At 42.0% G+C, this 15,202-nt stretch overlaps 1 protein-coding gene across 5 annotated transcripts in view; it reads left to right on the top strand.

The window, feature by feature from the left end:
- The window catches only part of CECR2 (CECR2 histone acetyl-lysine reader), a 142,273-nt gene that overhangs the window by 75,608 nt on the left and 51,463 nt on the right, over window positions 1–15,202 (top strand). For all 5 annotated transcript variants that reach the window (XM_051850088.2, XM_051850087.2, XM_051850086.2 and 2 more), the window contains exon 2: window positions 380–474. In XM_051850088.2, coding sequence (XP_051706048.2) covers window positions 380–474 — 95 coding nt within the window. The remainder of the gene's footprint in view (window positions 1–379; window positions 475–15,202) is intronic.

Here is a 15,202-nt window from a genome sequence, read left to right as displayed (position 1 = left end):
AGAAACACTTTATAATTACATGATTGCTCTTTTATTTTCTGTTGCTATTAAGATAAAAAAGGTACAGCATAATTATAGGCTAGCTCCTTGATTATGCAACTAGCATTGATTTATAAAAAAGAGAACACATGTTTCTTCTGTGCAAATAAAAGGACTGGGACTGGATAAGAACCAATGGGACAGGTAAATTCCAAGGAAAAGCCAAAAGTTGGAACCCTAATTGCTCTTTAGTGGTAACTGTGGGAAGAAGGGCATAGTGGATGTGCCCTTTTGCTACACCGATCATGTAGTTCCTTGAGACTTGTGGTGGTGGTTGGACAGGGAAGATGAATGTAAATGTTGATCTGTTGATCTCTTGTCTCCCTCCCCTCACCCGTAGGAGTTAGAAGCTGCTCTTCACAGAGATGATGTGGAGTTTATTAGTGACCTGATTGCCTGTCTGCTTCAGGGCTGCTATCAACGAAGAGATATCACGTGAGTAATCCTGATCTACCTAAGTATTTCTTGTACAGGGAACTAATTAACCGGTCAGTGATGTTTCCTGTCTCCTGTAGCAGACCACAACCAATCAACAGCCGGTATATAACTGTGTAGACTGAGCACATATAAATGAATTCCCTGGCCTTGTATTTGCTTATTTTGTAGTTGAGGTTTTATTCTATTATAATTCTTGAGTTTATTTTATTCTGACATTTATGTCATTTTTTCTTGGATATACCAGCTGAGCTTTTTTCCTTTTATATATGCCTTTTTCTGGTTTTTGGTTTGTAGTGTTGATAAAGCACTGTCTAACAGATCAAAACTGGATTTAACTATGTATGTGCCGCTGGCATGTCCCCTGCCAATCATATAACTGGTAGTGGCAGCATCATTACCTTGGGGCCTCAGGGCTTTATTATGATCCTATAACTGCCAAGCAAGCAGCTTTCTGGTGTTTTTGAGATGTGCAGAAATTTGGAGCAAAAATTTTATCAGTGTAGACAAAGGAACTTTGTGACATGACCCCCCCCTTTGTTTTGTCCTTAACTTCATGCACATTTTCTTTGCTACATTTGTATACAGAACAGAACCACAAAGCAAACTTATTAAAAGGTGAGACACAATGGGTTTCCTAGTCTTTTAACCTTCTGATACCATGTAGGGATTTGAGTTGTTATGGTTCATGTTGTTCAGACTGTTAAAAATGGTACCTCACATATCTCAGTTCCAGTGAATCCAGTCTGTTAGTGATGGCAAATGAGGTCTGGTGTTAATGTATAATAAACTTTGATAGAAGAAGAGAGAGGGATTAAATGAATGTCATTTTTCTCAGGGTGGAAGTCTCTGTTCCTTAGGGGAAAATTATCATTCCTGGACTCTATAGCAACTTTTCACCCTCGAATACCCTGGTTACACTGGTAAATACTAATAAACATAAAATAAAATTTATCCTGTGTGTAGAACTTTTCATTTTCATATCTAATTTTTTCATTTCATTATAGCAGTCATTTTTCTTTTCTGTTTTGTTTTGTTTTGTTTTGTTTTGTTTATTTGAAAGGCAGAGTTACAGGGAGAGAGGAGGAGAGACACAGAGAGATAGATCTTCATCTGTTAGTTAAATCCCCAGATGGTTGCAACAGCTGGGGCTGGGCCAGGCCGGAGCCAGGAGCCAAGAGCCAAGAGCCAGGAGCCAAGAGTTTCTTCCAGGGCTAAAGGACTTGACAGTCTTCCACTGCTTTCCCAGATGCATCAGCAAGGAGCTGGATTGGAAGTGGAGCAGCAGGGCTCAAACTAGTGCCCATATGGGATGTTGGCACTGTAGGCGGCAGCTTAACCCTTTGTGCCTCAGTGTTGGTCCCCAGTCATTTTTCTTGTAACTACCTTTTCTTTATGATTTTTAAGTGATCCAGTATAATAGTTTTATGTGTAGCTTTATATAGAATTCAGTAGGTATACTAATGGAAGTACCTGTTAATGCAAACTATCAAAAGTACTGCCTCTGTAAGATGTTTTTTCTTTTTTAAAGATTTGTTTTTATCTTATTTTGTCTTAGGCAGAATTGGATAGAGAGATCTTCTATCCATTGGTTCACTCCTCATATAGTTGCAATAGCCAGGAGCCTGAAACTCCAACCAGGTCTCCCACGTGTGTACAGGGACTAAAGGACTTTGGCCATCTTCTGCTGCTTTCCCAGGCACATTAACAAGGAGCCAGATCAGAAATGGACCAGCTGGGACTTGAACCAGTACCCGTAAGGGATGCTGGCATTGCAGCCAAAGGCTTAAACGACTCCACCACAACTCTGGCCTCTAAGATTTTATTTTCTTTTAACAAATTGTCAGACTGCCCACCACAGAGGTGGTTCTGGTTCACCTTTGAATCATCAGTGTCTGTCTGCATAATCCTCGTTAACTCTGGACACGGCTCCCCTATACCAGCCAGTACATACTGGCAGACAACACTCTCCTGGCTCTCGTGGAGCTCACAGTTCTGTACTGTTGTCTGGGCAGAGATGTCTACTAATAATTACAGTCATGATTATATAATTGCAGGTTACACTATGACTTCACTAAGTGGTTAGAAGTAAAAGTGTGTCAACAGTGATGTGAGAACATCATTTGTTAACTTAGCCTTCTTCATATGGGGCATTCCCTCTTAATTTGTCCTCTTGTTTAAAACTGGTCTTAACTAATCTTGTTTGCTTGTTCTTCCACATAATGACTGTACATATTATGGAAGAAATCCGCTAAGAAATCTGTTTAGAATCAAAGAAACCTATGAAAAAATTTGGACAAAGTTGACATCTTTACAACAGTGAGGTTAATTTGAGCATTTATGATCACTCAAGGTCACATAGTCTTGGTTATTTTGATTTTCATTGCTAGTAATACCAGAATATATTCATAAGTATTTTGAAATACAGAATACTGTGCCTCTTTGCCCTGAATTTGTTGTTTTGTAAGTTGATTTTTCCTGGGATTCCGATTTGTTTTTTATTGTGTAGTATTTACTGTTATATAACAAATTTCCTTCATATTTAGCAATTTTTAGAAAAAAATCATTTGAAAGAGATACAGAGAGTGGGGAGAGAGATCTTTCATCTTCTGGTTCACTCCCTAAATGGCCACAATGCGTGGGGGCTGGACCAGGGCAAAGTTAGGAGCCAGGATTTCATCCAGGTCTCCCATGTGGGTGCAGGGGTCCAAGGATTTGGACCATCTTCCACTACTTTTCTGTGCACATTAGCAAGGAGCTGGAATGAAAGTGAAAACATCCTGGATTCTAACCAGCACCCATATGAAGTGTTGGCATTGCACCACAGTCCCAGCCTCCAGTTATTTTTCTTATAATCATCTTTTTCTCTAAATATGATTTTAAGTGATCACTATGGTAGTTTTATGTGTAGCTTTATACAAAACCCACCGTGCCATAGCACTGACTCCAAATTTAGCAGTTTAAAACAAAAATAGTTCAAGAATCTGGATACAATGTAGGTGGGTATGTCTAGCTGAGACATACCTAAATTATGCAAGGCCATAATTTAGGTACTAGATGTGACAGCAGTCATATCGAAACTTGTTACACAGCATACACATAGGAAGGTTCACATTTCTTATACAGCTCAGTGAATTTTCACCAACTGATATCACCTGGACAATGGAACTGAGCTCCTGGACAGGAAAGAACTTTACTATGGTCATTATTTTTTCATTTGAAAGGAATTGGCTAAAGTGATAGTAGTTGTTCCCACCAATGGTGATCCACATAATGATAGTGGGAGTACTTACTCATTCTTCCGTAGAGTTTCACTTTCATCTCATCCTAAAGGAAAAAGAAATTTGGATGAATGAGCGCTTGCCCTTTCTGACTCTTAAGACTTACTTCTTAATCAATTTGTGCATAATTTTGTGTATAACTTGCCTCGTCTGTCAAGTGGGATTACTAGCAATACCCAGTAAAGGTTATTAGGAGTATTAAATAAAATTTATGAGAACACTTGAAACAGTCTTGATAATGTATACATTATGTTCTATACAAACATTGTTACTAGTTTCTACAAAGGTTAAGTAGAAAGTAGACACTGTCTCAGACAACTTTACATCTGTCTCCATCCATTGTGGTATGCAGATTTTAGAACAGGGCTCAGCAGACATTTTCTGGAAAGGCCAGATAGTAAATATTAGGCCTCTGGGTCCTAAGATGAATTACAGCTACTCAACTCTGTCACTGCAGTGTGAAAGCAGCCATGGGCAATGTATAAATGACTGATAGTGGCTCTGTTTATTAGAACATTTTTTTATTGACATTGAAATTTGGATTTTATGTCATTTTCACATGTCAGAAAATACTACATTTTCGATTATCCCCAACCCCACAACAATTTGAAAATATAATAAACCATTCTTTTCTCATAGGCAGAGGAGAAAAAAAGACATCAAGCCAAATATGACTCTCAGGCCATAGTTTGCCATTTTCTGTTTTAGGACATTAAATAGGTTACTATTCTAGTTCTACCAGCTCAATCTGATCTTCAAGCTGAGATATGGAACCTGCATTTCTTCTTAACTGAGATTTTGTCCACTTGGATCTCTGCATGATACCATGTCTGCTCTGTCCTGGGCACTGTGCTGAGTACTTTTCAGAAACTCTTAATTTAATCCTTATAACAATTCTCAAACACAAAGTGCTCTCTCACCTATTCATCAAGGATGAGGAATTTGAGGCACCGAGAGGTTGTATTAATATCCCAAGGTGACAAAATGGGTAATTGATATGGGACAGATTTGGCCTCTAAATCCTCCAGCTGTTCACCACAGATACATTATCTAAAGGAGAAAGGTGAAAGAGAAATATTTAGTTTGAAAAGATTTTCTTGGAAAAGTGAAATTTTTTCTAATATCTTTTTGTGATGTGGTCGTTGATTCTTTAACCCCATCTAAGAATGTTTTGAAATCACAAAATAGGATTACAGTAGAATCAAGTTATCCTGAGAAAATACGACGTATTTATTAATTAAAGAATTAACATTTTGGGGGCCTTTGCTGTGGTGCACAGGGTTAAGCTACTGCCTGCAATGCTAGCACCCCATATGGACACTGATTCAAGTCAGCGCTGCTCTACTGCCAGTCCACTCTGCTAAACAGCCTGGGAAGGCAGCTGAAAATGGCACAAGTAGTTGGACCCTGCCACCCACCTGGGGAACCCTGATGGAGTTCAGGCTCCTAGCTTTAGCCCAGCCCAGGCCAGGCCATTATAGCCGTTTGGAGACTTAAGCAACTAATGGAAAATCTTTCTTTCTCTGTAATTCTGCCTTTCAAATCAATCAATCTTATATATAAATATATGTATATTTAAGGTTTATTTGTTTATATGAGAGGTAGAGTTATGGACAGAGGAGGAGAGAGAGAAAAGTCTTGCATCTGCTGGTTCTACTCCCCAAATTGCTGCAGCAGCTTGAGTTGGGTTGATTGGAAGCCAAGAGCCAGGAGCTTCTTTCAGGTCTCCCATGTGGGTACAGGGGCCCAAGGATTTGGGCCATCTTCTGCTGCTTTCCCAGGCCACAGCAGAAAGCTGGATTGGAAGTGGAGCAGCGGGGTCGCAAACCGGCGCCCTTATAGGATGCTGGTACTCCAGGTGGCAGCTTTACCTGCTATGCTACAGTGCCAGCCCTAATCAATAGAAACCTTAAAAAATTTTTTTCCAAGCAGATGGGCTTTTTAAAAAAAAAAAAAAAAAAAAAAAAAAAAAGAATTCTAGGGCGCCAGCGCTGTGGCACAGCGGGTTAACGCCCTGGCCTTAAGCGCCAGTATCCCATATGGGTGCCGGTTCAAGACCCGGCTGCTCCACTTCCGATCCAGCTCTCTGCTATGGCCTGGGAAAGCAGTAGAAGATGGCCTAAGTCCCTGGGCCCCTGCGCCTGCAAGGGAGACCCGGAAGAAGCTCCTGGCTCCTGGCTTCGGATCTGCAAAGCTCCGGCCATTACGGCCAACTGGGGAGTGATCCAGCAGATGGAAGATCTCTCTCTCTCTCTGCCTCTCCTTCTCTCTCTGTGTAAGTCTGACTTTCAAATAAATAAATAAATTTTTTTAAAAAAAAGAATTTTATTTATTTGAGAGGTAGAGTTACAGACAGTGAGAGGGAGAGACAAAGGTCTTCCCTCCGTTGGCTCACTCCCCAAATGGCTGCAACGGCTGGACCTGCGCCGATTTGAAGCCAGGAGCCAGGTGCTTCTTCCTGGCCTCTCATGTGGGTGCAGGGGCCCAAGCACTTGAGCCATCCTACACTGCCTTCCCAGGCCATAGCAGAGAGCTGGATTGGAGGCCAGGACTAGAACCAGCGCTCATATGGGATGCTGGTGCCGCAGGCGGGCTTTTGATAACAGTAGTTCGGATGCCACTTGGGATGCCTGTATAGGAGTATTTGGGTTCAAGTCCCTGCTTCAGTTCCAATCCAGCATTCCTGTTAATGTGTGCCCTGGGAGGCAGCAAGTGATAGGATAGCCCAGGTAGTTGTGTCCCTGCCAAACTGGACAGATTTGGCCCCTAATCCCTGGATTGAGTTCCCAGTCCCTGGCTTTGGCTCTGGCGATTTTAGTCATTTGGGAAGTGAAGCAGAGGATGGGAGATAGCTCTGTGTCTGTCTCTCTCTGTGAAATGTAATAAATAAAAAAATTCTCAGAAATTTGTTCATTTTGTTTCTAATAAAAAGCAGCATTTTATCGGGGAGTGGTGCAGTTGGACTCTGAGGATGGTCAGTGTTAAAATCAGAGAATTAAATGAAGATTACCCGTATGTGGAAAATGTGTAAGGAAAATCAAAAGAATGCTTAATATAAATCAGGCAAGCGCTAATGCATTGGTGAGCAGGGGAACATTGAAGTCAGTGATTGTTAATCTCTGGATAACATCAGATACCCTGAGGGCTGATCACACAAACTACTGGGCCCTACCACCACCTACTTCCCAAGTCTGGGGTGTGACCTATGGAGAACTGCGGATTGCGTACTTTACAGTTACCAGGTGATGCTGGTCCAGAGCTGTGCTTGGCAAACCACTCATCTCGGGTGTGACTAAGTTTGTTTCTTAAGCTTGATGGTGTACATAGGGTTGGTTCTTGGTTTGATTTCATTTTAGAGATGTTTTACTGAATGTTTTCCTTTAGTGTGCAACTTAAACTTTTTTTTTTTTTTACAGTGCTTTGTATTTTTCTTAATTTATTTTCTTTGGAAATGCATTCTAGTATGTTGATTTTTCTGGGACTATATCAATAAAAATAATGTTGCGGATTCAAACTGCGCTAGTTAGAGAGAGAAGGAAAGGCAGAGAGGTCTTCCATCAGCTGGTTCACTCCTCAGTTGGCCGCAATGGCCGGAGATGCGCCGATCCGGAGCCAGGAGCTTCTTTCGGGTCTCCCATGTGGGTGCAGGGGCTCAAGGACTTGGGCCTTCTTTAACTGCTTTCCCAGTTCATAGCAGAGAGCTGGATCGGAAGTGGAGCAGCCGGGTCTTGAACTGGTGCCCATGTGGGATGCTGGCACTACAGGCTTTACTCGCTACGCCACAGCGCTGGCCCCTGAGCCATATTTCTCTTTATTCATTCAAAAATTCAAAGCCTAATTAAAAACTAGATTGGAGATTAGGAACTTCTTCTTTTCTGTTAGCTGTCAAAGTGAAGATAAGATCGAGTCAAACCATGTCTTGAACGTTGGTGTATTTTAGCAGAATATAAAAATAACTTTCAGGGCCGATGCTGTAGGTTAGGCCTCTGCCTGCAACACCAGCATTCTTTATGGGTCCCAGCTGCTCCACTTTCAATCCAGCTCTCTGCTAATGTGCCTGGGAAAGCAGTGGGACATGGCCCAAGTCCTTGGGTCCCTGCACCCACGAGAGAGACCCGGAAGAAGCTCCTGACTTCCAATTGGCCCAGCTCCAGCCATTGCAGCCATTTGGGGAGTGAACCAGTGGATGGAAGACCTCTCTTTCCCCCTCTATTTAATTAATTACCTCTCAAATCAATCAGTTAAAAAAAAAACCACCTCCGTTAAATGTTCATTGTGATTATTCTTGGCCATCAAAAGAGTTTTCCCCCTTTATTGGGTCATCTTTTGTAGGAGTGATTTTTTCATTTCCATATGATCTTTCCTCACTTTCTTGTGGTTTACAACCTAACTAGAAGTTCATCAAAATTGTAAATTTGATTTTTCAGTGTTAAATGTACCCGACATTATTATTTGTTATGTAATGGGTTCTTTAGTGAGATCATTTAAAAATAAATATAAAGGTGTTTTGGATTCACATCTGTTCTTCATATACAAATATCTTTAATCTTTTTGTGAATTACAGTACCTCTGTTAAATATGTTTATTTCAATTTGCCTTTATTCATATATAATTTAGATATCATAACATTCACAAAATGTATTCAGGCAGATTTTTAAAATGTAAATACAGTTAGTAATTATTCAAGAAAGTGGTACATTTTCATCTGCTTAACAGGTTCCCTTTGCTGTTCATCTCAATGTAAACATTGCATACCAGGCAACTACATTAAGTTTTACTTGTACAATTTTGTGTGAATGGCATTCCACAATGTGAAATGAACTCATGTTCAGCTTCTCAGTCAGCATAATATCTCTGTTACTCATCCATATTTCCATCAGTAGTTTGTTCCTTCTCTGGGTAGAGGCTAATTGTATCTGAAAAAAATACCACAGTTTATCTGTTCACTTTTTGATAGAGATTTTGGTTACTTCAATTTGACACTGTCATGACTAAAGCTGCTGTGAATATTTACACACAAATGTGTGTGTATATATATGTTTTCATTTCTTTTGAGAATTGGTGGGGTCAATATGGTAAGTGTTCAAGAAACTGCCAGAGTACTTGCAACATTTATATTCCTGCTAGCGAAAAAAACGAACGCTTCAGTTGCTCTGTGGCTTTGCAAATATATGCTATTTTTAATTTATTCTAGTTTTAAATTTTACTGCTTTTGTCATGTTGAAGGTGATAACTTGGTTGTTGAATTTTTTAAAAAGAGTTATTTGTTTCAAAGGCAGAGAGAGAGAGAGAGAGAGAGAGAGAAGTAAAGACAGAAGAAAAGATCTTCTATATACTGTTTCACTCCCTAAATTCTGCCAACAGCTGAAATTGAGCCAGTCTGAAACCAGCAGTCCAGGATTTCTTCTGGGTCTCTCATGTGGGTGGCAGAGGCCCAAGCATTTGAGCCGTTGTCACCTGCTTCCCAGGATGCACTGGCTGGAAGTTAAACTCAAAGTTAGAGTACTGGTTATGAGCTATTTTTTCTTTTCAAATACACGTTTTTTATCCAATTAGAGAACATTTTTATCACCTCAGAGAGACAGCTCATACCCTTAACTATTCATTCTCCATTTTCCGCAGTGTTCAGCATCACGTTTTACTTGCTATCTTCATTGGTTTGACTGAGTATTTCTTGTAAGGGGAATCATACAGAATGTCCTGGTGTGTAGTTGAAATCAGTACTTTGCTGCTTTTTGTGGTCAAGCAATATTCTGTTGTGTGGATAAACACTTATCTGTTCATCAGTTCATGGACTTTTACATACTTCCCACTTGTTGGCTTCCATGAATTATGCTTTGTACATTTGTGTACATGCTTTTGTGCAGTTGTGTGTTTTCGTGTCCTTGGGGTGTGCTAGTGGAAAGGCTGGATCATATGCTCACTCTGCTTATCTTACTGAGTAACAGCTCAGTGAGTGGCAGCAGTGTACCATGTTATGTTCCCACCAGCAAAGTGTGAGGCTTCCAGTTTCTCCACATTGGCAGTCATTACTTGCTGTTTTCTGTCTTTTTTGTATTCACTGTCATAATGGATGTGAAATAGTAAATTATTGTATAAATAGTATATTACTGTTTTGTCATGACTGACAGAGCTCCCAAATCCTGGTTCACTCCCTAAACTCTCAACAGCCAAGGCTGGGCCAGGCCTAAGCCAGGAGATCAGACTGGAATTCAGGTCTCTTATGTGTGGGGCAGGTACACATTAGCCGGAAGCTGAAACTAGGAGCAGTGCCCACATTTGAAGTAGGCACTGCAATATGGGATATATGTCTTAACCAGTGAGCCAAACACTGGCTCCTCACTGTGGTTTTGATTTGCATTTCTCAAGTAGTTAATGATATTGATCATCTTCCTATATGCCCTCTTCTGTGTTTTGTTCTCTGTTGGTCCCTTGTTTTCTTTCAGGATAAATGATTTTTAAAATATATCACTTTTTTTTTTTTTTTTTTTGCTTCTATTGGTTTCTTATCTATGTGTGTGTTTTCAGTGTTGGCAGGGCTAACGGTGTGCACCTTTAAGTTACCATTAGGAACTATTCATATTTTTTTAAAAAAGATTTATTTATTTGAAAGTCAGAGACAGAGGAGAGACAGAGGGAGATCTTCCATCTGCTGGCTCACTCCCCATATATCTCAATCCAGTCCTTGAGTTAAATTTGGCTTTATTGCATATATGTGTATTTAATTGATCGTAATAAATGGGAAAATATGTTTTATTTTTCATTTAGCCTCCATTCTGCTAAGCTTCACTGTCTTGCCTTAATTCCTTCTCCTGCAAGGAGACTTTGAATCCCTGTTCATTTAGGCAACACATGCCTCAGAGTACTCAAGAGCCTTCTTTTTATCTATGATCTTCTATAACAGGTTGCAGATATTAAAATTTGTTGCCCTGTATGGTGGTGAATTCTGCGAATTGACACCAGCTGAGTCTTGTGTTAAATGTATTATTCAGGTCATGGCATCCTTTGTCTTAACCAAAAAAGCATGTTTGGCCTGGAGCAATCTGAGAGCATCTCAGTAGGGTTCTGGGGTTCTTTGTTTTAATAATTTATTTGATAGGTAGAGATGGGGTGTGGGACAGGGGGGCATCTAGAGATCAATCTTCCATCTACTAGTTCATTCCTCAAATGACCATGACGGCCCGGCCTGGGTTGTGGTGGAATGAGAAGGCCGTGCCAAGATGGCCACTGGCAACGGAAACTGCCTTGCAACACGCTGTGATTGGATGGCTTCGGAAACCACATGGCAACAGAGCCTGCCTGGCAACAGGCTGTGATTGGTTAGGGCATAGATCGCCCCTTGGCCAGATTGGCTGCCTTGGCTATATAAGCTGCTGTACCAACTGAAATAAACAAGTCTGCAGGCTGCTGGCCTCAGGCCTGCTTTCACCCGATTCCCAGGGTCTGTGTGGTAACTCCGCACCTCTTGCCCCACCACGTTCCTCCTCTCAGTGAATCCACAGCAACATCTGGCACACCAGTGTGACTGAGAGTGACAGCATGTCGGACTCAGCGTGGTCCCCCATGATTTTGGCAATTAGGCCCCTTGGTGTTTTGTGTGCTGTTTGGTTATGTGAGGGTAGGCACAGAACCCCCTCCTACGCCCCTTTCCTTGTCCTTTTCCTCCGTCTAAGTGACCCCAGGTTAGGCACACACCGCCCAGAAGCATAACGCCGCTTCTCGGCTCCTCCTTTTACTTTCGGTTCACCCAGCAAATTCACATAAGAGACTGATCATCCCAGAATTCGGAACCAAGTCATCTTCCTTCACTCTAGAGAGATGATGCTCCGGAGACACCATGTGGGCATACGGCCTTGACCTAACGAAACAAGAAAGTACCCCACTAAGCATAGAACACACGTACAATCTGATACACCACTGTCTGTCTGTCTAAGGTAGAGAACCCCCTGCAGAATGCCATCAACAGCTGAGGTGCTAGGAATTTGTTTCGTTATGGCAGTAGTGCTGTGCGTGTCTTTCCTTTGTCTAGAGTTGGTGTGGCGCGCCACTCTTAAGTGCTTAAGCATGGGAAAGATACCCCCTTCTCAGAATCCCACGCAGATTACCAAACACAATGAATCTGTGAGTGATAAGAGCCTGTCACTCCAGGCCTCTGCCTTACTGGCGACAGTTGATGACTTAGGGAGAGTGAGCTCCGACAGTGAAAATGACATGACAGCAGACAACGCAGTGATTCCTAGTCAGCCACCACCCAAATACCCATGAGATGAACTTAGACGACCTCTAGGCAATAACCCATGCGAGGTCATCCCATCCAGACCCCCTGAAGATCTCCACATTTGTGGCAGTCCCCAGGCACCCCAGGCTCTCAGGGCAGCTGCTAGACCCCATCCCACCTGCATGTTTGCCATTAATCTCAAAGTGGACGCAGAATTCAGGCCCTGGATTCCAACGCCTATAAAAAGGCTTCTGCTAAGCAAGAGCAGAGGATATGCTTGTGTCTTTCCAGAGAATGCAGGTCAGCCCATTTGGGTACCAGCCAGAAACATCAAGCCTGCAACTGACAGTCAACCAGAACCAGCTGAACAAGACTGAGAGTCTGCCTTGTTAGCAGACTTTTTGGAAAGCATTCAGAAAATATGTCAAACAGGAAGGAACGTAGACTTGGTGGTTATTGTCAGGACTTCTAGTTCGTTTGATCATTTCGATGTTTCTTTATAGTTCAGGATAATTTCATAAAGATGGGCGGAGGTATTTTAAGTCATTGGAAGAGAATTGCACTGATTTGATTTTATGAGTAAATCAGTGAATGCTCCAGGTAGAGTTTTGTGTCATACAGAAGATTTAAGAATTACTAAGGAAATGTGCTAGCCTGATTTTTAACTTTCTGAATGTCTTTTCATCTTAAATTAACCATAGTTTAAACCTTGCCTTCAGGTTTTATCCCCTTCTTATTCTGATGTTGAGATTTGAGAGATGAGGACTTAAGATGAGGTCTTTTCTGTATACAAGCAAACTTGAATTATCTTGAATTGTAAGCCCTGGAGTATCTTTTGGTTGAGGTGGTGTGGTGGTGCCTTCACAAAACTTTGAGCCATAAGTGATGTAATTGAAACTGAGTTGGATAATAGAGCCATTAGAAAGGAATCCCAAACATGTAGTTCTTGGAGACAAATAGGGGCTTTTCAGAAGGATTCCAGGCACAAACTCTCTTCATACAAACAGAAACTCAGTGTTTGTTTCCTATGCTCCTTTTTACCTCATATTGAAATAGGAAAGGTCTCCCTAGCAGGGCTCACCTGTCACAGCATCCTTCATCCACTGAAGCTGCTGTTCTCATAAAATGATCATTATATCACAGATTCAACATTGTATTTTACTGCAGGTAAAACAGGCCTTTTTATTTGGGGATCTTGGTGATGTACATTAAAAGTCCTTGAAAGCACACAGTAGACAGGGAGATTTATTACCAAGGGGAAATTGTTCTTTTCCCAATCCTGCCACCTTTTTGCCGTGGCATTTGTGCAGTGATTAAGATACTGTCTGGAATGCCCTCATCCACTGTCAGAGTGCCAGGGTTTGAGTCCTGCCTGTATTTCTGATCGAGCTTCCTGCTGATGTGTACCCTGGGAGGTGGTGTGGTGGTGTGATGGTTCAGTAAGTAGGTCTGCACTACCCGCTTTAGAGACCCAGATTGAGTTCCTGGCTTCTGGCTTCAGCCTGGCCCAGTTCCAGCTTCTGTGGGCTTTTGGGGAGTAAACCAGCAGATGGAAGACCAATTCTCTGTCTCCATGTCTGTCTGCCTTTCAAACAAATATAAATAAATAAGAATTTTTGAAAGCTCTCTTTCCTGTCAGATTCACCATGCCATGCTGTTTGTGCTTTACTGTCTGCCCCCCCCCCCCCCCCCTTTTTAAATTCATTTGAAAGTCAGAGTCACACCAAGAAGGAGAGGCAGATAGAGACCATCCGCTGGTCCACTCTCCAACTGACTGCAACAGCTGGAGCCACTCCAATCGGAAGCTAGGAGCCAGGAGCCTCCCCCTGGTCTTCCCATATGGGTACAAGGGCCCAGGGACCCAGGTCACTGCTCCCACAGGCCACAGTAGAGAGCCGGATCAGAAGTAGAGCAGCAGGGACTTGAACCGGCAGCCACATGGGATGCCACCACAGCAGGCAGCGGCCTCACCTCCACACCACAGCACCAGCCCCTACTACCTGTTGTTACCCAGCTCCTCCCTCTTGAGGAGGCAGCATCAGCTTCACAAGGACTGGAAAGAGGATTTGGGTCCAAACACTCCAAGGTTCAAGCTTATTAACAAGTCAGGGCCTTGCTTTGAATGTGCATGCCATGACCAAATCAAATTTGTGAGAGCCTTGAAACCTGGAAGTGGTCTGATTTTTTGATTTGCTACCTATTCCTATTTTTCCTAATGAAGTAGTGATAATAGATTAATGAAGTTTCTTCTTCCTTTGGAAAAGCAAAAGTTTCATTTCTTATTTGATCCTTATTTTTTCTCATGAGTATTTCCTTTGACTCTTTCTACAGATTAAATTACCATCAATTATAAGTCAACGAGGTACATGCCTCTTTAAAAATATTGACAGTTCCTTTGCTTTTTAATAAGAAAATGATTTCCCAACTAGCATGAGGTAAATTATATCTAGACTCTTTAGTAGTTGAGATGTAAAATAACCACTAATCAAACAACTCTTTGCTATATGCAAGATATATTTAGAATTGCCAGTCAGACTCCTGCCAGGAGAAAATATAGGTTGCCATCCAGCTGTCTTAAATGTTTTCTATAGAAAAACTGTATTAAGGGGCCCACTTTGTGGTACAGCAAGTTAAGCTACTGCTTACAATGCCAGCATCTCATATGGGCACCAGTTCGAGTCCTGGCTGTTCTACTTCAGATCCAGCTCCATGCTAATAGCCTGGAAAAAACAGTGAAAGAAGGCTCAAGTACTTGGGCCCCTACACCCAAGTGGGAGATGCAGAAAAAGCTCCTGGCTTCTTTGTGGCCCAACCCCTGCTCTCGTGGCAGCAGCAGTTGGAGCAGCCAGCAGTTGAGAAAATAAATAAATATTTCAAAGAAAGAAAAAAGAAAAAATCCTTCTTTTCTTCAGAATTTATCATATAGTTTTTTTTTTTTTTTTTTTTTTTTTTTGACAGGCAGAGTGGACAGTGAGAGAGACAGAGAGAAAGGTCTTCCTTTTGCTGTTGGTTCACCCTCCAGTGGCCGCTGCGGCCAGCGCACTGCAGCTGGCACACCGCGCTGATCCGAAGCCAGGAGCCAGGTGCTTCTCCTGGTCTCCCATGGGGTGCAGGACCCAAGCACTTGGACCATCCTCCACTGCAGTCCCGAGCCACAGCAGAGAGCTGGCATGGATGGAAGAGGGGCAACCGGGACAGAATCCGGCGCCCCTACTGGGACTAGAACCTG

This window comes from Oryctolagus cuniculus, chromosome 9 (genome assembly GCF_964237555.1).
Source record: "Oryctolagus cuniculus chromosome 9, mOryCun1.1, whole genome shotgun sequence".
Lineage (NCBI taxonomy): Eukaryota > Metazoa > Chordata > Mammalia > Lagomorpha > Leporidae > Oryctolagus > Oryctolagus cuniculus.
Note: the sequence above shows the minus strand (reverse complement) of the source record. Positions and strands in the feature narration are given on the sequence as shown.